At 36.9% G+C, this 22,254-nt stretch overlaps 1 protein-coding gene across 6 annotated transcripts in view; it reads left to right on the top strand.

Annotated features, from left to right (window-relative positions):
* Positions 1 to 21,582, top strand: part of RGS7 (regulator of G protein signaling 7) — a 529,270-nt gene extending 507,688 nt beyond the window's left edge. For 3 of the 6 annotated variants that reach the window (XM_088016845.1, XM_028111744.1, XM_028111741.1), the window contains 7 exons: positions 7,754 to 7,852; positions 9,064 to 9,125; positions 10,078 to 10,188; positions 11,442 to 11,567; positions 16,288 to 16,474; positions 19,211 to 19,300; positions 21,508 to 21,582. In XM_088016845.1, coding sequence (XP_087872971.1) covers positions 7,754 to 7,852; positions 9,064 to 9,125; positions 10,078 to 10,188; positions 11,442 to 11,567; positions 16,288 to 16,474; positions 19,211 to 19,300; positions 21,508 to 21,582 — 750 coding nt within the window. Of the gene's footprint in view, positions 1 to 7,753; positions 7,853 to 9,063; positions 9,126 to 10,077; positions 10,189 to 11,441; positions 11,568 to 16,287; positions 16,475 to 19,210; positions 19,301 to 20,715; positions 20,770 to 21,507 lie in introns of all 6 variants that reach the window. The other 3 variants (XM_088016846.1, XM_028111745.2, XM_088016847.1) reach the window with 2 other exon arrangements.
* The last annotated feature ends 672 nt before the right edge of the window (positions 21,583 to 22,254 follow it).

Below are 22,254 nucleotides of genomic sequence, written 5' to 3'. Positions count from 1 at the left end.
TGTTTGTTTGGTGTCTGTTATGTGAGAGAATACATAACAAACAAACAAAAAGCTATCCAGAATTCAGTGACATTTTAAACAATCTCTTGAAAATACACAGCCATAGTACCTCCATATTTTTTAAAGTAGCACATACACGCAGAAAGCATTTTTATTCATTCCATGAAAAACACTTGATGCACATAAGAATTTCTGAGCTGAGGACACAGACCAAGCAAGGTTGGCACCACTGGATTAAAGCATTCCACAAAGCTCAAGACCTTCCTTTTCATGGCTTTTTCCTTATGTGGAATTAGGGTTTTCCAATAGGCACTAAACATTTCTTTTTGTAGTCTTATTTCTTGTTGTCTTTTTCTTCCATCCTTAGAAATATAAACATCATGAGGCCCCGGTGTGATCCAAGGACCTTTTCTTTCTTTTAAGGCAGTTTACCTTGATGTCAGGATAAAGAAGCCACAGGAAAAGTGCCACAAAACCACTCAGGTGCAGTGCTCCAAAGCTTTTGCCCCTAGGAGCTCTCTGAGAGGAAGAGGCAAAGCCAGACCAAACCAGGCTTGTTGGCCCTGCTCTCCTGTGACTGGCCTCACGCAGTTCCTTCCCTCCTCTATGCACAGCACAGCCTCAGGGCACTGGGGACTGGTTTTGTGCTGTGGAACAGCATTCAGAGCTACAATCATCTCTCCAAAAAGCACATTCAGCCACCCATCACTACTTCTGAATTTTGAAGAATTACTTTTCATAATACCTCACTTTGTGTCAAGCTTTCCCAACAGACACCAACTGAGATATGCTCTGACTCAGAGGAGAAAGCATATGGATGGACAGATAGGACTTACAGATAAGAAAGCCATCATTTACACTGTGTTCTTAATGCTACATGGTACTGATGTCTTACCAGTGCTACACATGGCATTGTGTTTTTTTTTGAAAACTTGAAAAGCATTAATTGGTAATGCTGTGCTTCACATACTATCAGCCCTCACTTAATGATGGGAAAATACCAGGCCTAGCAAGGTGAAATGCTGTAGAGCTGGATTCACTGAGCTCTAAGTGTCTCAGTTGTGGTCTAATTTCCTGTGAATCAATAATGGTAGAACTGCAAGGCCTAACTGCAGAGCTCCATAACCTGAAATTACCAGAGAAAAACAAAAATTCTGAAGAATGCTACAACAAGTAGCATGTATGCCCTTGTCTTCAACAATTGGAGAATGCTGATTTTTTTTTCACTTTTTGATATAGATATAGATATATAGCTTCTCAGAGTCAGAAGTGTTGAATTTGCTAGAATCTTCACAAATCATGTTATTTTACATAGAAAGTTATAGGACTCTTTAAGTCACATACTGGTTTGTCTTATAGATTTATGACCACTGCTACATTAGCTCAATTTGGTTAGTAACTGGAATGACCCATTCAGTCAGATTTAACAAGTCTCTACTTTATGCCAGGTATGTACTGGTTTTAGGTATTCGGTGGTAGATGGGGCAGGCATGACCTTGCTCCCACAGCTCATGGTCTAATGAGAGTGCACACAGTGAAGAAGCAGACAAATGTCTATACATCTATAACCATGTAATTGTGTTAAGTGGTATATATTAGTCTGCTCAAGCAACCATAACAAAATGCCACAACCTGGGTGGCTTACATAATGGAAATTCATTTACACACAGTTCTGGAGACTAGAAGTCCCAGATCAAGTTGGGTCTTTGGTGAGAGCTCTCCTCCTGGCCTGTAGACAGCTGCCTTCTTGCTGTGTCCTCACATGGCAGAGATAGAGCTCGGGTGTCTGTCCCTCTTGTAAGGACACCAGCTCCATGGGATTAGGATCCTACCCGATGACTTCCTTTAACCTTGACTACCTTCTCATAGACTCCATCTCCATATATAGTCACATTGGAGATTAGGATTCCAACATGAATTTCGGAGGGTTGCAACTCAGTCCATAACATGTTATCAAGGGAATTTGAATGATTTGGGATTCTAAATCACCACCCCATTTTATTACAAAAAATACATGGCCATCAACAAACTGTCCCACCACCCTCTGAAGTTTTCACAGTTCTGTCCTTGTGGAGGGGGCAATTCTGTGGGATTGCAAGCCTTAAACAGAAATGGCAGAGGCCAGCCTATCTATCACCTTGGAAACTGTCTTTGCCTTCCATAGCTAATCCGACTATGTCCTTTGCTCATTCTCTTAATGGTGTGACCACCCTCTGTTTTAAACTTCTTCTGGTAAGAAAATGGAACCCCTGGATTGTAATTCATTTTTGCACACAGATGCTGCCCTTAGCAAAGAGAGCTGCTGTTCATTTCTTTGACAGTCACCTGTAATAATATTTCTCATGATGATATATCATAACAAGAATAAGGGACCCAGTAAATCCTTAAAGCAGTAATCCATCACATGTACCTAAAGAATATCAAGGATTGGAATATTTATCAAACATATGAAGAGAAAGCTTAGAAGTACATCTGATTTGAGCTATTTTTAAGTATTTAGGATCAGTCAGTTTCTAAATCTGTCTTTACTAAAATACAAAGTAGGTGGAATGTATTTCCTTACGTTTTTATGAAGGAATGGTAATGTAGCATAGCCAGAAAGAAACCAGCCTAATCTAGGCAAATTTTAAGGGCAACTGTGTGCCTGATTTTCTTCAGTCTGTTTCTAAAACTTTAATTAAATAGGTCAGGCTGTGTATCAGCCAGGGTTCCCCAAAGGGTGCAGGAGAGAAAGACGGAGACAGAGCGAGGGAGAGAGAGAGAGAAAGATTTATTTTAAGAAATTGTCTCATGCAGTTGTAGAGGCTTGCCAAGCCCCAAACCTGAAGAGATAGGCCAGTGGCTAGAGTCCCAGGGAAGAAATGCCATCTGCTGACAGAATTCCCACTTGCTTGGAGGAAGTCTCTGTGTTCTGTCCAGGCTTTCAGCTGATTGAATGAGGCCCACCCACATTATGGAGGGCCATTGGCTTTATTCAAAGTCTGCTGATTTACATTTTAATCTCATTCAAAAACATCCTCAAAGAAATATCCAGAATAATAATAATGTTTGATCAAATATCTGAGCACTGTGGCCCAGCCAGCTTGACACATAAAATTAACCATCACAGAATGGATCCATGTTGGATTGCTTCCTATAACTTCAGGACCCATATTTCAAAACAAAAGTAAGCTGTTTCTTGTCTCGTTACTTTTCTTTTTTCTGTCACCTTCATTTAGGCATTAAGACACTTCGTATTTTACATAATAGCTAATGTGCACATTCTGGAGGAACAGTTAGGAAATTCATGATTAAATGTCTAGTTTTCATGCTTTTAATGCAGTGGCTGTTTATACATAAAACGGTTTATACAGAAAAAAATTGGCATTTCCTCACTTGTATATGCATAATGTGGAATTTTAATTTTAACAGAAGAAACTACTCATGCTTTAGGGTAACAAAAGGGTTTTAAGTAAGAAGTATAGTCAAGTGGCAGGCAACAAACATTCTGCTCAAAATAGCAAAAAGCAGGGAATATTCTAAACCCTTGGGAGTTTGCGGGGCAGAGTTAGCCCCTGGGGGTGACAGGCCCAGGGACTCATCAGGGTTCTCGCTCACTCTCCCATGCCCTCTTTTCTCTGCTCTCTTTGTGCACTGGTTTCCTCCACACACCAGCAGATGTGGTCCCAATCCATTGTCTGGTCGAGCTGAACAATTCAGAAGAAAGAGAAAGATCCCCTCCCTCCACCACCAGTTGGAAAAACCCCAGAGATTTCACTCCACATAGAAAGGCATAAAAGCTTCCTGTACTCTTTACTTTCTGTTTTAAAGCAGCGCCTCCTCCCCACCGCCTGCCAAAGATAAAAGTAGGAGAGCATTTTCTTAGACTTCTTCTAAGGTGTGAAGGGAAATCACATATGAACGGGTTTATGTAGAAAGTCAGATCTGTTTCATTTTATGAATAACTTACCCAGTATTCATTTGGATGGTACCCTATGTGAAAAAAGCTTGTTCAGGCACCCTGGATTTAAATAAATGGGTATATTCATCAAGTCAAAGCATCTTGATTGGTAACTAGCTTTGCTAATGACTCAAAATGGATCCCAATTGGTTAATTTTATTTCCCCCCATTGAGACAATTTCATGTCCCTTCCTCTCCAGCCCTACCTTTTGCTAGCTCTACTCCACCAGCTCTAGGCCAATATTTTAATATAGTTCCTTTTTCTGAAAAAATTGAAAACTTTTACATTTCAAATGATCCTTAGAACTTGTCTGCCAAAGTAGGATCAATTTCCTTACCTCCTTTGTCCCTAAAATAAGCCCTGTACATAAAACTTCATTATTCATGGCCACTTTCACTGTAGCCAAGAATCAAAGTTAAAAGCTTTCACTGGTCCCCAGAAAATGAAAGCCATCCTGACTGATGAAAGAGAGAACTCCTGATGTTTACCTACATGAAACGGAAACTCCATAGTAACCTCAGAGCCCAGAGCTGGTAGCAAGGCTGCTGGAGGGCTGCTTTAAACACCACCTCCCAGGGATTTGGTTCTTAATGGAACTTCCTGAGCCTATGTGCTATGCATGCATATGGAAACAATCATAGAAATGTGGAAGCAGAAGATAGTTTATAGATCAGTTTATTTCCATGATACCATAAAATGCAGTATTTTTCTTGCAGTCTTTTTAATTATTTTTAATCTTAACCACAAAACTTACTGTTAAAACAGTCAGCTCTCTTACCTTATAAGCATTATTTACTTGAGTATAGATTTTTATTAAGGACTTTAAGTAATTAAACTAAGGTAAACAAGAATGCAGTGTTCAAGCTTTAGAGTCTTTTTATTTTCTTTATCATAAATGAATGTCTACAACTGAAAAATTGTAAACCTTGGAAAATGTCTACATTTATTGTCTATGATTATTGAATAATTGATCTTTCATTTGCTTAATTTTTATTTTTTTAATTTTTATTGTTATGTTAATCACCGTACATCATTAATTTTCTTTTTTTATTTATTAGCAAACTTAAATGCAGTCAATTTATTTTTTATTTATTTTTTATTTATTTATTTATTTTATTGTTATGTTAATCACCATACATTACATCATTAGTTTTTGATGCAGTGTTCCATGATTCATTGTTTGTGCATAACACCCGGTGCTCCACGCAGAACGTGCCCTCTTTAATACCCATCACCAGGCTAACCCATCCCCCTCCCCCCCCTCCCCTCTAGAACCCTCAGTTTGTTTTTCAGAGTCCATCGTCTCTCATGGTTCGTCTCCCCCTCCGATTTCCCCCCTTCATTCTTCCCCTCCTGCTATCTTCTTTTTTTTTTTCCTTAACATATATTGCATTATTTGTTTCAGAGGTACAGATCTGTGATTCCACAGTCTTGCACAATTCACAGCACTCACCATAGCACATACCCTCCCCAATGTCTATCACCCAGCCACCCCATCCCTCCCACCCCCCACCACTCCAGCAACCCTCAGTTTGTTTCCTGAGATTAAGAATTCCTCATATCAGTGAGGTCATATGATACATGTCTTTCTCTGATTGACTTATTTTGCTCAGCATAACACCCTCCAGTTCCATCCATGTTGTTGCAAATGGCAACACTTGCCTAATTTTTATTTTTTTATTTTTTTAAAGATTTTATTTGTTTATTCATGAGAGACACAGAGAGAGAGAGAGGCAGAGGGAGAAGCAGGCTCCCAAGGAGCAGGGAGCCCGATGCGGAACTCGATCCCAGGACCCTGGGATCATGACCTGAGCCGAAGGCAGACGCTTAACCATCTGAGCCACCCAGGCGCCCAACACTTGCCTAATTTTTAAAAATCAACCTCACCAGTTACTTCAGAGTTCAAAGTTCAGAGATGACTGTTAGTAGTTCACATAGGCCTTTTCTGTTTCTTTGGTGGAGATTAAGTCTCCTTGTACTTCAGGCCCTATGCTCCCGTTATTATCTTCTTTCATAACACTTATCACAGTTTTAATCGTGTGTTTATTTGTGTGATTATTTGTGTAACATGTTTCCCTCCACTAAGTTGTGAGTTCCAGTGGAGGAGAAAACGTATCTATCTTTGTTTACTTCTGTATCCCTAATGCTCAGCATTATATCCAGCATATAATAGGTGTTCAATAGATGTTGAATGATTAAATGAAAGAACAGAGGAAGTTTAAGCCATTCGGTTCAGTCCTATTAATAATTAATTCACAGCATATGTGCTGATCGTTGGGTTGAAATTGTTGCCTGGTGATAGAACCTGAGTTCCCAGAGGTTGAGATGAGGTCAAGAGAGGGCAGATTGAAAGACTTACCAAAGACAGTCTAAAGTGGATGGTTCAGGTAAGTTAAAGCCAAGTCAAAATCTACTGAAGAAAGTCTAAGAGCAAAGTAATGGGGAATTACAAGGGAAAAACCAAGTCCATCCAGAGGGTCCAGGTATAAAACCAACAGGTGAACATTAAGAAAAGATAGAGTCTGAGTGAAAACAGGTCCAGAACAAAACACCTTTGAATTTAGAGATACTGGTGAAGTTGGTGATGAACCTGAAAATTGGCTCAGTTAAGATCTGGATCTACCCTTTTTTGATTTTAAGAGTTTCTTCCAAAACTATCTGGTAACTTTAATTTTGTGGGCTCATGAAGTTTTATGTCCTTACCTCTCATCCTCATGTCCAAAGAAACAGTGCTCCATAGCTCATATTAAATCCTTTATTTTAAAATAATAATTCTTTGATATTAAAGAAAAAGCTATTTGGCTTCTCCCTTGAGTTGACATGTGAGATGTCTCACTCTCAGTTGAAGATTTTTTTGTCTTTTTAAGTCTCCAGATCTTTATTTGTACTTACTAAGCAATAGGTCTTTTCTTTTTTAAGATTTTATTTATTTGAGAGAGAAAGAGAGAACGAGCAGGGGGAGGGGCAGAGGGAGAAGCCGACTTGCCACTGAGCAGGGAGTCTAACTCGGGGCTCGGAGCTCAATTCCAGGGCCTGGGATTATGACCTGAGCTGAAGGCAGACACTTACCAGACTGAGCCAACCAGCCCCCCCATAATAGGTCTTTCTCAAAAAAGAATATCCCTAAGTAATAGGTTTGACCTTTTGACAAAATACAAAAGAAGCACTGGGGCATCAAGAATTCCAAAGTGAAAACTTTGGGATCACTGATGTTTGCAAAAAGCACCCAGTGGCCACGGAATGGCAAGGCCAGTACGGTGAGGTAAACAACCAAATAGCCGAGTTGGGAAAGTTGGAGCACTCTGGGGTGTCTTTGATCACACTAGCCGAGACTAAATCAACAATGGAATTGTTAACTTTGTCTCTCTCCTCAGTATTCCATTCTTTAAAACTCAAATTATTTTCGTTTTCTTTTGGCTTATTAAATTTTTATTCTATTCTATATCCACCCTTATTTTATTCTGAAATCAGCACTTATTAAATGTTATATAGTGTTGTTGTTCCCCAACTTAGTACTCTCAGTCCACCCCCGAATCTTATTATCAGACTTACCATGTTCTTTCCATATAATCAATTATTCTGTCAAAGTTAATAATCTAACCACATATTTTTTCAAAGAGCTGTGCTTCTATTTTATATTCATATGATATTTATGATAGCAGTGCCTTTGAATTTTAATAAGAAGCTTCATCAAATATGCAGCAAAACTTTGAGTTACCTTGCTGAATATATAACACAAAATTACGTTTTAGAAAGTCTGTGACTATAAATGGTATTTTGTCCTAACATATTTCTTTTTTACTTTAATATAGTCTGTCTATGGTTTACAAAATGACATTAGAAGTCACAGTCCTACCCACACACCCACACCAGAAACGAAACCTCCAACAGAAGATGAGTTACAACAACAGGTGGGTCAGTCTATAAAATGACCTGCTGACGGTTTACAGAGTAGTAGCTATAAAGACTACCTGGTGAATGTTAATGGGAGGGGTTTTCAAAAAGTTATTTGTGTGGTTGACTATTTCATAGAGAAGAGTTGCAGTTAAAAGGTAGTGAAATCATTTAATTGTAAGATATGTAGTCACCTGGAAATGTATCACTATATGCAGATGGTTTCCAAATCTCTTCACTCTTTAATTCCCCAAATCCTGCGTCCTCTAACCAATTTTTAAAAAGGATGCACACTGCTGTTTAGATGCCTCCATTTCAAGAGTTTTTTCGTACTCTGGAGCTCTTCTTGAAGAAGGAGAAGACAAGAAGCTGGTCACATTGAGTCATGTGTTTATGTATCCAGTCTTGTGACATGATCTTCACAGAGTGCTTTTTCTTATTCTCCTGGTACTGCTCTCCATAAGCCTCTTGAAGTTCTCCCTTATTAACACTGGGTGTACAGTTATGGTATACATCGTGTCTTGTTTCACTAATTGATCAATAGTTTTGCCTCCAAGCCATATTTCAAAGCAAACACCAGTGTCTCTTAAATCAAATAATAGTGAAATCTCTTGATTAGCTTGGTCATGGGGCTTTTTCCCCTTTTTATTCTTTTCCCCTAATATGTTATTGTGATATGGTTTATCAATAGTGTAATAATACTTTTTCTGGTATATTTATAATCACAGTGAATGGAAAGTAATTTAGAGAGTTTTACAGTTTTCCATATATGATTAGGTCCATGTGTTTGTCCTGAAATGTTGACAAAATTATTCCCAAAACATGTATCATTGATGCTTTCTTGGGCTAGTACTAGGAAGTAGGATTTACTTTGAAATTATAGTACAAATAACACATATGTTTATTTTCTGAATTCAATATTGGGGGGTGATTCTGATTTGGTTATTCACTATGAATAAATGTTTACAATCTCTAGAACATTTTTAAAATAAAGTTACATTTTGTTAAAGCATGCAGAATGTTCAAATTCATTGCTGTTCTAAAGTGATATTGGCTATGTTTATATTCAAACACTTTAATTTTCAGAGCTGTCTCATTTGATTTTTCAGACTTTTGAAATTTTACTTAGAACATATTCTTATTTAGAATTGCCCAGTCTATCAGAATTTAGAGTTGAAAATTATGAAAATGTCACTACTTATTTAACTACTTCTTTAACTCTTTTCAGATTAAATATTGGCAAATACAGTTAGACAGACATCGGTTAAAAATGTCAAAAGTTGCTGATAGGTAAGTATTTCAAGATACCCGTATAAATAAAAAAATTTCATGTGACAGTCAAATGCACTAAAAATGGAATCCTGTAAGAAATGTTATTTTGTTTTTCCATTTTGCACATAGAAAACTTCCAAAGAACTCTTCTGTTATAGTTTAAATGTCAGAATGATCATTACTATCTTCAATCTGTAGAGATCCAATCCTATGCAACCAGAATCAGATACAGAGGACAATTCCGAGGAGTTGAATTTTTCACTCCTGCTGAGAGAAATGAAACTTTCAATTTATCAAGTTTCTTTTTGGCAACTTAGGGCCTCTCTGTAAATTCATCTTAACATTCACACTTTTCAGTTACTGCATGACTTCAGAATTTGAATTAAACACAGATTTTAGATATTTTCATTTCTTCATTTAAATCTGTTATTAATGGCACGCGTCTTCTTTACTTTGGAGCATTGTCAAATCCTACCTCTCCAACTTCTTTCCTCTCCTCTCCATCTTTTTCTTTTCTTTCTTTTTTTGAATACAGATTTTTTAAGAAATGTTAGTGCTTTGCCCTTTACCTAACTCCTGTAAATACTTTTGACAAAAATTCCCTTTTAACCCGTTCTCCAAGTTGGCTAAAATCAATTCAGCTGTGGGTGGACTGGTTGACTAAAGTTTGGAACTGACTCTTAGCACTGCTTTTTACACACTGATGCCTTCCATTTTGCTTCATTTGAATGGAGGGGTGTTGCCTCACTTGGATTAGGCATGAGTAGACATGGACTCCTTAGCCACATTTCCCTCCCAAGATGCACCAGTTGATGCGTGTAAGTTACCGAAACATAAAAACTGCCATTAGATTTTACTCTATAAGCAAGCAATTCCTTGGCCAGACATTTTATATTGTATTCCTTATTTTGGGCTGGATATAACCTCAGCCAGAAAAACTAAGGAAGATGAAAATGTTTTTTCTCTCTAGTCTGTTAAGTTACACGGAACAATATTTAGAATATGACCCATTTCTTGTGCCACCTGACCCTTCTAATCCATGGCTGTCTGATGATACTACTTTCTGGGAACTCGAAGCAAGGTATGTGACATTTTCTCTTCTCTTCAAATATTTCACTTATTTCAGGGTTTAGTTGAAATAGGAAGAATTCTATAGCTGATAACTGTAAGGTCAGTTTTACTGTCTCTATTAGCTCATGATATAAAGTTCTCATTCAAGGTAATGGTTTTTGAACCTTAGATACTTGCATTTGTGTTCAGATTTGCATTTCCGGAGGACTGGCACAAAATTAGAGGGATAAGAGTTTCAGAATAGACTATTCAGAGTTGAGATCTTCAGTTCTTGAAACTTAGTGCATTGTTTTAGCTTCTTTGAAAATCCACAGGGCCACGTTCATTTTGCTGTATTCAAGCAAAATGAATGCTAAATCCATACTTATTTAAGCCCAATACAAGTAGGCCTTTATAAATTCAATTTTAAAACAAAATGAACTTACCATAAACACTCTAAGAGAATCTGACAAGAGAACTGACTTCTTAAGAAAACCAAGGCACAATTTAAGACTTCCTGATTTCCTTCCTGAGAAGGGAAGACTTAGATCACTGATCTTGACAGTCATGAAAAGAGTAGCACCTCTTACTCTACAGAGTGAGGATTTTGTACTTAGTGGCACTTCACTAAACTGTGTTTATGGACCTTTTCTTTCCTTTACCCACATCCAGTGTTCTTAAATGTTTGACAAGGGCAAAGTCTTCATCCATAAGTTCTAGATTTTATAGATGAGGAATTTGGGCCCCAGAACGTTGTGACTCAGCTAGGATTAGGTCACACTTTTCATCAACAGCAGACTCATAACCAGAATTGAGGCCTTTTGGTTCCCAATGCATTTTCCCCCAGTACAACATACCACCTCAAGACGGCATTGTATACTAGCTAAGAAATGAGCTTTGAGGTCAAAATGTCTAGACTATTGCCCCTTATTACCTCTCAGACATTGGCAAGTTATAACTCTCTTTGTGCCTTGATTTCTTCATCTATATAGTGAGAACATAACAGTACCTGTCTCATAAAGTTGCAGGAAAATATCTAAAAGAGAGAATCCATCTAGAGCACTAAGCACCTAATGCTCAATAAACATTAGATACCACTGTTAATGCCTAACATATACCTCAACATAATTTCATGCAAAACCATCAGTCACAGATATTTTTTTCTGAAAGATATGTTAAAGATGGGAACTTCCCCAGTATATATGATTCTGAAGGGAAATGTAATCACAGAAGATAGAATTGGTAGTGAAAGGAATATATTTGGCTTTGTTTTATCTCCGAAAGCAAAGAACCAAGCCAGCAGAGGGTAAAACGATGGGGTTTTGGCATGGATGAAGCACTGAAAGACCCAGTTGGGAGAGAACAGTTCCTTAAATTTCTAGAGTCAGAATTCAGCTCAGAAAATTTAAGGTAAGACACATTGTTTGTATGTTATTCTATGTCAGAGAGACTTACTGTAGTATGTCTGGTTATTTTGCACTAAATAGATCACTCTCTAACCAACATGATGATGATATGAACCCATTGAATTTCTGCCTCTTGATGGAGGGAAAAAAGCTAAAAAAAAAAGCAAAGCCTGCCCAGCATTATCAATCTCTTATAATGGTTTATTTTTATACTTTTTCTTGATCTTTTAAGTATATAAATTTGACTCATTTGAAATGGACTCTGTAAAGAAGCGTAATACTTGGACTAATGTTTGGCAAATGAGGACTGGCCAATAATATTTATGCAGTTAAATTATCATTATTTATCAATATTAGTCTTCTTTGCATATTGCTTCCTAAGTAAGGTCTAGGAAAAGAGATTTGGGTGCCTATGAAAAATAACTTGAAACAAAACCATGGGGCAGCTCATTCACTTTGCGCATTTAAATGCAGCCTCAGGGCAGTTGAGATCCACACCACACTGAGCTGTTAGTAGAAAAGGGGTGTGCATTCCACCCATCTGTTGTGAACATCATCCTTAACATGTTTTTGAAATTTTTCTAACTTAAGAGGCACCTGGAAATTGAATTTTTAAATGTGAGACACTGCAATAGATTTTAGTGACTCTGTTTAAGATCACTGAAGTGAGTGATAACTTTCCACTACATAAAAATGTTTTTCCATGAACTCTTTCATTCATTATTCTTTTGAAACATGATACCCTAATTTACTTTCCCATGACTTATGCAGTCCTGTGAAATTCATTTACAGAAAGGTCTCAGTATTCATTTATTTTCATTGGAACAGTACATACAGCTCCAGGCATTGTCACATTCTTGTCAGATGATTTAACAGATACCAATACCAAACCATTCAGAAATAATGTAGAACTTTGACAGATGTCCTGTGGTTTAAGCAAGATAACCACAGATGGAACCTGGAGGAATGTTATTATATATGTGTACTTGTCATGAATTGTTGGGATGTAGCTTCCTATTCTTTCAAGTTTATGGGAACCCTTTTTGACAGGGTTATTACAAGATCTACAGTTGCTAAGGATTCTTTTTTACATTGAGGCCACATCATCAATTATTGAGTATAAGAATGCATTAAAAAATAGAGCAGAGATAAAGAATATTTTTTGGCCTTTTAGAGGATGGGGAGGTAGAATTTCCTCTAATTCTCTAAGTTTTTAAATAAGTGCTGACATCCTTGGTATCATGATGAAGAAATAAACAAGTAATAAGCCTCACCAGGGTCACCTAACCAAATAAAAATGATTCTAGTGGTGGATACAGAGAAGAAAAGAGATCACAACACAAAATGGTGGTTATTTAGATCAGAGAAGTATAGACGGATAGTTAACCCAGAGCTGGAGGTCAGCAAAGGCATCACAGGGGAAATGGCTTTAGGCTATGACCTGGTTGTCAAGAGATAACCAGGCTGAAATTCTACCTCCCCATCCACTAAAAGGAAGAGGGAAGAAGCTTTGGGCAAAGGAAAGAGTAGGTGCAAACTCTGTTTCAAGGATGAATTGAATGACTGCTGATTCCTTGGTTCAAGCCTGAACCATATCTTAACTCAATAATTCTATGCTATGCTAATTTTTGAGCTAAGTCATTTCGTATAAGAAATATGACATATTTTATATGTACATTATATTATAATTATATCCACTACTGCTGTAAGTATGCCATGCTATATTTTGTGTTTACTATTTCTGATTATCACACACCTAATCATAACAACAAAAATGAAGTGTAAACATTCTTGCCCCATTTTCAGATAAGCAAAATATGTCTGAGGGAAGGTAATCATCTTGTCGAAGTCACATTGGCTAGTAAATCGCTCATGACTTTCTATAAACCGATACAGGGCTACATTCCATTGCTCCCCAAATCTGTGCCCCATTTCTTCCGCTTAGGTATCTGGTGTAATAGATTAAGGGAAACAGAACAGTCCAGTTCACTGGCAGGGCTAATTGAGCTTAAATAAGTCTCAGTGCATCTTATCAAGCAGCAGCCTTTAAGCACCTGCTCTTTACACACTGAGACACTCATATGAGCATTTTCTTCAAGTATTAAGACAGAAAAAAAAGTCAAGAAATACTGCTTATTGATGACTACCTCTTCCTCAGATATAACCTCTGCTATCCACTGGTGTGTTTTTGCTCATTCCTTTTTCAGGTAAAGCACGTAGCATACCAAAAGTACTAAGTAAACATAGTAACATGAGTTTTGTTGTTGAGTGTCTAAAAATATGTCAGGCACTCAAAAGTGCCTTTTACATTATTTATCTTATTTAATCTAACGGAAACCAATTGAGATAGACATTATCATCCCATTTTACTGATGAAAAACTTAAGACTCAAAGACATTAAAACACTTCTTCATGTTCCACCTACCATATATTAAGGGGGATGGGATTTTACCAGAATCCTTTCCATTCTACTAACTTATTATAGCACCTACAGTAAGGTCAAGAATAAGGAAGGTGATGATGCTCTTAGGGAGATATTTGAGGGAGTGGTCAAATGCCATCTGAGTGTTCAGGTGAAGCCGGTCATCTTCTGCGAATTATCCAGGGGCAAACCCTAGCTATGAAACTCATCCTCCTTATGACACTCAGAGTGGGCAACCTTAAATAAGTGACTTAATCTCCGTATCTTCAGTTGCCGTTTCTTGAAAATGGGGGAAATAATAGCACATACTCTAGAATTGTAGGGACTGCATGAGTTAATAGAGCTAAACCATTTAGAGCAGTGCCTGCACTTATATATTAGTGTAGATGTTGTTATTAATACCTCCTCAACCCTTTATTAATTTGTCTGTACTTTCAAATTCATTAAGATATCACTGCATCTATAACAGCTTTCCTAGAACTCCCTTTTCCAGCCCAGTGCTTGCCCAGCAGAAGGCTCTTTCTTGCTCTGCACTCCCACACTGTGTCGTTTGTGCTATTCCTCAGGAGTCCCTCCTGGGCTTCCTAATATTAGGCAGCCTTTTGAATGGTGTATCTTTTTCTCTAGTAGTTCTTTGAGGACAGAAAAATTCTTTTGATTAAGGTGTTAAAAGCATGCTGGAATGAACTTGAATGAGCATTGATTACAACATTTATGCTCCCTCAGATGGCACATGGCATTCCTATTAAATTGCACAGTGTCCAGGGGCGCCTGGGTGGCTCAGTCATTAAGCGTCTGTCTTCGGCTCACGTCATGATTCCAGGGTCCTGGGATCGAGCCCCGCGTCGGGCTCCCTGCTCACAGGGAAGCCTGCTTCTCTCCCTCTCCCACTTCCCCTGCTTGTGTTCCCTCTCTCACTGTCTCTCTCTGTCAAACAAATAAATAAAATCTTTTTAAGAAACAAAATTGCACAGTGTCCAAATCTCTTGTTTTTGGAGGAAGTGGTCTTGAGCCTTCCCTTCTGAAAGCAGTAATGGTAGTTTCATCTGTAAGGCATTGTCTAAGTCTACTGTTACATATATGTAGTAAACAACAGTAAACCTACTGTTACATATATGTACAGGAAAATGATCTCTAGAAACTGGAAACTCACTAGATTGAGTAGTATTTGCTATTCTAACTCTAGTTCCACTGTTTTATTGCTTATTTCTGACCTTTCATTAATGCCCAAGTTAAAACTTAGTAATTTTGAAGGTTCTGCTTGTCTGTCATATACCTCTTAAGACTCTATAGCCTATAGTGACCGTCTTTGTGGCCATTTGCCCATTTCATGCATGACTACATCTGCCGTTAGAGCGATAATGGTCCATGTTGAGGATAACATAGACCTAGTAGTTCCTTTTTCATATTTTTTTCATTTTAACAAATTATAATGATATACATATTCATCTTTTCAACATTATTTCTAGTTCTAACCAAAACATATAACATAGAGCAAAATTTAAAGAAATGACCTTGTTATTTGCTCTTATCGACCAAAATAGGTTCTGGTGTTCTTTCCTTACAGTATAAATATTCTATGTAGAAGTATATAAAAAATATTTATATTTTTAGAAGTAAGTATGTATTTGTTTTTTCAGAGCTTCTGAATTGCTATAATGCCTCTGCAAATTTAAACCTTTAAAACAATGGCATGTGAAAGCTTGTTGCTTCTGTCATTCCATAACTCTCTGAATTAAATAGACTAAAATTAGTTACTTGCCCCAATTTCTCCATCTAGGGCCTTTTCTGATCTTGTGTCCAGTCCTCTTTTAATTCCAGTAAAGCTTCACTGTAATTCCCTTGCCAGGTAGAGCAGAAAATCCTCTCCATTCCAACCCTCATTGCTCAAATGGACAAAAGATCCAAAGAATACAGTATAATGCCCTACTTTATCCCCCAAGCAGATGCTCTATGTCACTCACTGTAATTCCTTTCAAACTCCTCTTCCTTTCTAATAAATGGTTCTTTAGCAGTGCTGTTTTGCTCTACTAAAAATTAAAGTGTAAAGAATCGGGGCTCTGGGAGATCTGCTTTCAACAACAAACACTTAAAAGAGATTGTTTTCCAATATTTCCTTTTGAAAACTTTGTTATCTTTGAATACAACTAATGGGAAAAAAAAAAGGCCATATATTGGAAGCCCTCAGAAAAAGAGGAGCTCATTATTATGCATTATTGTGAATGGTATGGTCAGTCAATATTATAAGAATTCACAGATTATGAGGTATCACAGTTATTGCTTGGTGTCTCATTTTGCATAGATTCTGGCTAGCAGTGGAGGACCTGAAGAAAAGGCCTATTAGAGAAGTCCCTTCCCGAGTTCAGGAAATATGGCAAGAATTTCTGGCTCCAGGAGCCCCCAGTGCCATTAACTTGGATTCTAAGAGCTATGACAAAACCACACAGAATGTGAAGGAGCCTGGACGATACACATTCGAAGATGCTCAGGTTGGTATGTGGGTGGGCCTCACAGTATGCGAGCTCACAAATGTGTTCCCAGGAAGTTGGCATTTGAGATAGTTTTGCTTTATTTTCCTTTAATTGGCAGCCAGGCTTAATATTTTCAATTTAGGTAACCGTATGTAAAATAACTCCAACTCACTTAAAAGAAAACAGAGACACGTTAAAATGAACAGTTTCTAGAATTCTGGGAATGTCTTATAAATTTGAAAGTTTTTATGTGAAAATTTCTTGAAGGGGAATAGTTGAAATATTGAACACTTTTACTTCATTTTCTACTTTGTCACCCAGTATATGAGAAAACACTTATCTAATGATGACCCCACCTCAGTAGCACATATTTGAAATCTTAAGGTGTCTTCCAATGTGGAGATTCTAAGATTCTGACACTCCTAAATTATTCATTATTGTGACTAGTCAGAACTAAACTGAAGTAGCTTAAAGTTACATCACACTCAAGCCAGTTCTTTGATGATACAATGAAATAATAGATTTAGGCATGTATGAATAATCCAACTTAACTTTTTAATCTGTGAAGAGAAAAAAAGAAATTTATATTAAGATTTAATTTTCCTAAGACAAATTTATGTTGTTATTAATTTTCTTAGTGGTTTCTTTTTCAAACTGGACATAATTGCCTCCTTAGACACAATCTGAATTTCTACTTTCTCTTAAAAAAATTGTGCTCAAGAAGAAAAATTAACTTGAAATGAGAGGATATTGTTTTCCTGATGATGTGCTGAAATTGGCTTTTAAGTCGGAACATGCATACTTCTTAATTTTTCAAACCTCTTCTAGAGAAGAATATTAGTTCTAGAAAGTATCTTGTTTTTCAGATAACCACATTACTAAATAAAATATAGAAGATGAAGAATAAGACACACACACGCCCTTCCTTATTAGCATTTTCAGTGGAAAGTACATTTCTCCTGGCTTTGGTTTAAAGAAACCAGCCATGGTATAGAAAACGAACACAGGTTGAAACAGCTAACCAGATACCCATTCTCTCTGGCTCTGCCATGGTCTTCTATGTGGAAATAATTACAGGGACACATGAGAGTGAGCAGGATGGAAATTCTACTCACTTCTGCTTCTCGCTGATTTATCTTTCTTTCAGTTCAAAATAAAATTTCAAGCATTTTTCTAGAGCCAACAATGTGTAAAATGTTTGGAATAACCTTCCTAAAGTCTTAAAAGGAACATTTCTTTGTTATCTGTGGCATCAAAAATATTCTTGCTTAATAGGTCTTCAATAAAATGAAAAGGCATAATTTTCTATAGGAAATGTTACCACATGACCCTGGGCTTCTTTTTCAGTTAAGTTCAGATATTTAACTCCAGTTTTTGCTGGGGTTTTAACCTCACTTCAAAAATATAGTAATAGAAATTCCTAGCATTATTTAAGACACATATGGACATAATAATGGGTATAATAATGGTTCCCAACCTCACTGAGGTTTTGTGAGGATTAAATTAATACAGGCAAGCACTGGATGTGTGCCTGGCATATATTCAAGTAGATCTGAGCACTTACTATGCATACCCCCCTTCTTTGCTAAACATATATCATCCCTTTAATTCTCACAACAACCTTATTTTACAGATTAGAACACCAAGACTCAGAAGGGTGGATAAATCAGCCTAAATGTGTATGTTCGTAGGTGGCAGGTCTTGAGCACAATAAGATCTGAATCCCAAAATGCTTGACTCCAAAGGAAGACATCACCCCACTTTTCCAACAGCATATTCTGATAGGGTCCCTAATGTACCATACTCTTGGAGATGAGCCTTGGGCTAGATATTGAGCAAGAGTAACTCTAGTTATTGCAGGTGTGTTTGAGACCAGGGAAACAGCATCATTTCTTAAAATATATATTCTCCGCAAACAGAAAGAGATTGGGACATCGAGGATACTCTCTGCATCTAACTGGTATTTCACTAGATTAAAAGGATGGAGTATTTATGCTCCATTGAGCTGCAGTGGGCCAGAGCAGAATCTCCCTAGATTGGGCCAGCTGTGAATTGTATGAATATATTTTTTTTCCTTGACTTCTTTGCCTACCAATATTCATTATCAAGATAGAATGCAGCAGACTGATTAGGATTAAACTATTAAATATTTACCTAATCTGTCACTAAAGGAGTTTTTTAAAAAAACATACAAACTGAGAGATTTAGCAATTAAATATCACAAAACTTATTTTTGGACTTGTGCTCTGGCCCAGAGTGGATATGGATGACAATTTTCCACATAATTTGCACTGAAGAGATGATTCATCCTGGCAGTCTGCATCCTCCCAAGTATATGTAGATGCCAAAGGTATCTAGGATGATTACTTGATCTTGACTTCATATCATTCACTTTTGGCCTGGAATAATTTTAAGAGATAGCAGATTTATATTCTCAAATGACCTATATAAATCAACCACTTGATTTGAAATCACTTCATAACATTCCATTAACTGAATTCCATTTTTTTAAAGGACTGGATGTGATTTGCCTCCTCTGTAGCTCTCAAACCAGTTCAAATATTGACCCATGAATAAAATAATAAATTTGAAGATTTAGATGTCCTGTAAACACCAAGTATTTTCATCAACCTTATATTATTAATTTTAGCTGCTTCCAGATTTGTTTTTGGGCCATATCCTATATTCTTATCACAGTATTTGATTTTCCCTGAGAAATAATAAAGAAGCACTTCAATCATTATTTCTTTTTAGGAGCACATTTACAAATTGATGAAAAGTGATTCATACCCACGTTTTATAAGATCCAGTGCCTATCAAGAGCTTCTACAGGCAAAGAAAAAGGTATTGGTTCTTTGTGACCTTTTTCGATCTGGTTCTCAGTTGTAATTATATGGAGTAGTTCCTTCTGCTGAGCCCAGGGTATTGGACAAATGGTAAGTGAACACACTCCAAGACCTTCCCCAAACCTTTGCATTTTATAAGGGCCATTTAAGGTGTTTTTGTTTGGTGATTGCTTATTTTCTTTTTCGTTTTGTTTGTTTCTGCAGATGTTCATGCTTTACAACGTTTTTTAAGAAGCTGTTTTCGTGTTTCATGTTAGTCTTCTGTATGTCTAGTTTAAGGAAATAAAAATTACAATAGTGAAAAGGAAAGAACATCATTAAGTCAAAAACTTGAAGAGGGGTTTCTCTTTCCAGTAAGCTCAAGTGTGTTTTTGGCCACATACCCCATAACTAAATATAGACTCATATTTTTCAATGAAAGTTGTCAAAATGTAGTAATGTTCGCTTCAGAATATTTTAATTTGATATTTATCCTGGATTACTTAGTATCCCTAGGATAAATTTTACATACCTAAGAAGGTAGCCAAACACATTTTGGAAGAGCTGCAATAGACCTCATTATTCAATTAATGTTTATAATCAGTGTAAACAATAAAGCAGAGTATGGAAAATCTGAATATAAAAATCAACACTATTCATTATTTTTTAATGTTAAAATAGTCTATAACTTCTTGAAATTTTGAGATTAAATTGTAATTTTGTGTGATAGATGACTGTCATCTAGGCTAATGGGAGTTTTCAAAGTCCATGGCCTCTGCAGATACCCTGTCTTTGCAGGAAGCAGATACCCTGTCTTTGCAGGTACCCTGTCTTTGCAGGTGCCCAATGCAGCTGCACTAGCCACATGGGTTGTTTACATTTAAATTTAAATTAGTTACAAGTACATAAAATGCTAGCCAGAGTTCAAGTGCTCAATGGCCACAGCATAAGGCTTCTGAAATATTGGACAACATAGAATGAAGTTCACATCTTTTCAGAAAGTTCTGTTGGACACAAGTGCTCTACAGAATTGATGTAATCGATAGAAATCTAGTCCTGACAGAAAATTATGAGAAAATTCAGAAAATATTCCACGAGATTTTCAAATATGTAGGATTTACACATGTCAGCGTAAAACCTTTACATATCTACTTCATTTTAGTGTCATTTTATTTTGCTTGAAACCATACCATTTTGTTTGCACAGGAAGAGTTTTGGTGTTAAAAAATAAAAGTACTAATAAAAACAGAGCCTGTGCCCTGTGTCTAGCGTCCTTCTTTGGCAGCTCTCCTACCTTCCTGGTCCCTTGATTTAGAACATGGATTTGCTGTTGCATCATTTCATCATCCTGTCTTTCTCCACTCTGTTTTCTTTGCTTTCTTTTTATTTATGTTCCCTAGTTCCCTTTGCCCCATCCCACCCCACTCATGTAAGTCGGAACACTCAATGGATCGCAGAACATCTTTTGAGAAATTTGCACAGAATGTGGTAAGTTGTTTTTTTGAGGAATTACAAATCATTAAGTCCAATTCAGAAAGTTTCCCAATTTCTAACCCCATCTCTCACCTTGCATCCTTTGATGTAACAACGAAAGTATTGTCTTTATTCAAATTCAGAACTTTGTGCTTTCTGCTTATCTTTCTGTCCCAACTCTTTCTAGAGTAAAGATGTCATCCATGAAAAACCACACGTATCAAACTAAGGTTTGGAAAGAAGTGTATATTATGACATATAAAATGAAGAAATGATATTTTTTGTATTTTTATTTTTATTCCATGTATCCCTTTCTTTCTTAAAGATAGTGCATGCGTTTCTACATGCTCTTTCTCTTAGCCTTCCCTAAAGCTTAAAAGATAAAGAACAATAAGGGTTCTGTGCTTTTTACTTCTGCAGGGAGAAAATGACCTAATGAGCAGTTTAAAGCCAAAGACTTGGTATGAATGGTGGTCGGTGACAAGATATGCCCCACCAAAGACCCACCAGCATGCCTCTCTTATGCTTTATTTTTCAGGAAGGTGTTGAAAACTGTTGCATAAATCATCCAGGAAACCAGTAGTTTTCCTACCACTGTTTTCTTAGTATCTTGCCATGTGTTTTGGTGATATTTTGGTGATATATTTGTTTGTGGGATTTTTTTTTTTTTTTTTTGTATTGTGCCAGTGCCTTTGGAACTTTCTGACGTTGTGTGAGCTCAAACTAAAGCCTTCAACACATTTATTTTTATAGGGCAGAAACATCCCTATTTTCCCATGCCATAAAAACTGTACACCAACACTGAGGGCCAGCACTAACCTGTTATGAAAAGAGGTAGAAAAATCTTGGTTTATACTCAAGTTTGTCTGCATTGTCTGTTGAGTTGTGTGGTTAGCTCCATGCTGCTCTGTGTGTGTGTGTGTGTATGTGTGTGTGTGTGTGTTGTGGCTTTTGCTGTGATGGCCAGTTAAGTGGAGTTATGTGTGTTAAAATGTAAGCAAATTGGATTCAACAAAGATGCCATTTTTGTTTTTAGTTTCCTTCAAGGATCTTTGTGGCGGGGAATGTTAATCACTTCTATTTATGAATTGCCAGTTGTGACTCGGCAGAGAGTATTTGAAAGACTTTAAAAAGGAGTATATACTTTGAACATTCAATGTGATTGCACAAATTAAAGGGCTGGAAAATGAAGGACTCCAGAAATTAATCATTCTATAAACTTCACAAAATTTTGGCTGGCTCTATTGGAATCTCTGACCTTTAAAATAAAATTTTCCTAAACATGCCTCATAAGTCACCATGGAAAGATAAAGACAATGTCTTTTTTTAAAAAGCCTTAAAATTTTGCTGGAGAAAGTAGACAGAGGCTGTTGCACAGTGCTGTGTGATGTTTAAGAATTATTCCAAATTCATCCTTTTCTAACTCAATGCTGACAGAGTATCTTTCTAAAGATTGAAATGGAAATTTCTGTGATCTAATTAAAAATAATAACAACACAA

This window comes from Eumetopias jubatus, unplaced genomic scaffold, assembly GCF_037043125.1.
Source record: "Eumetopias jubatus isolate StellerSeaLion01/CBP00866 unplaced genomic scaffold, mEumJub1_p1.0 scaffold_12, whole genome shotgun sequence".
Classification (NCBI taxonomy): Eukaryota; Metazoa; Chordata; class Mammalia; order Carnivora; family Otariidae; genus Eumetopias; species Eumetopias jubatus.
This window is presented reverse-complemented; position numbering and strand designations above follow the sequence as displayed.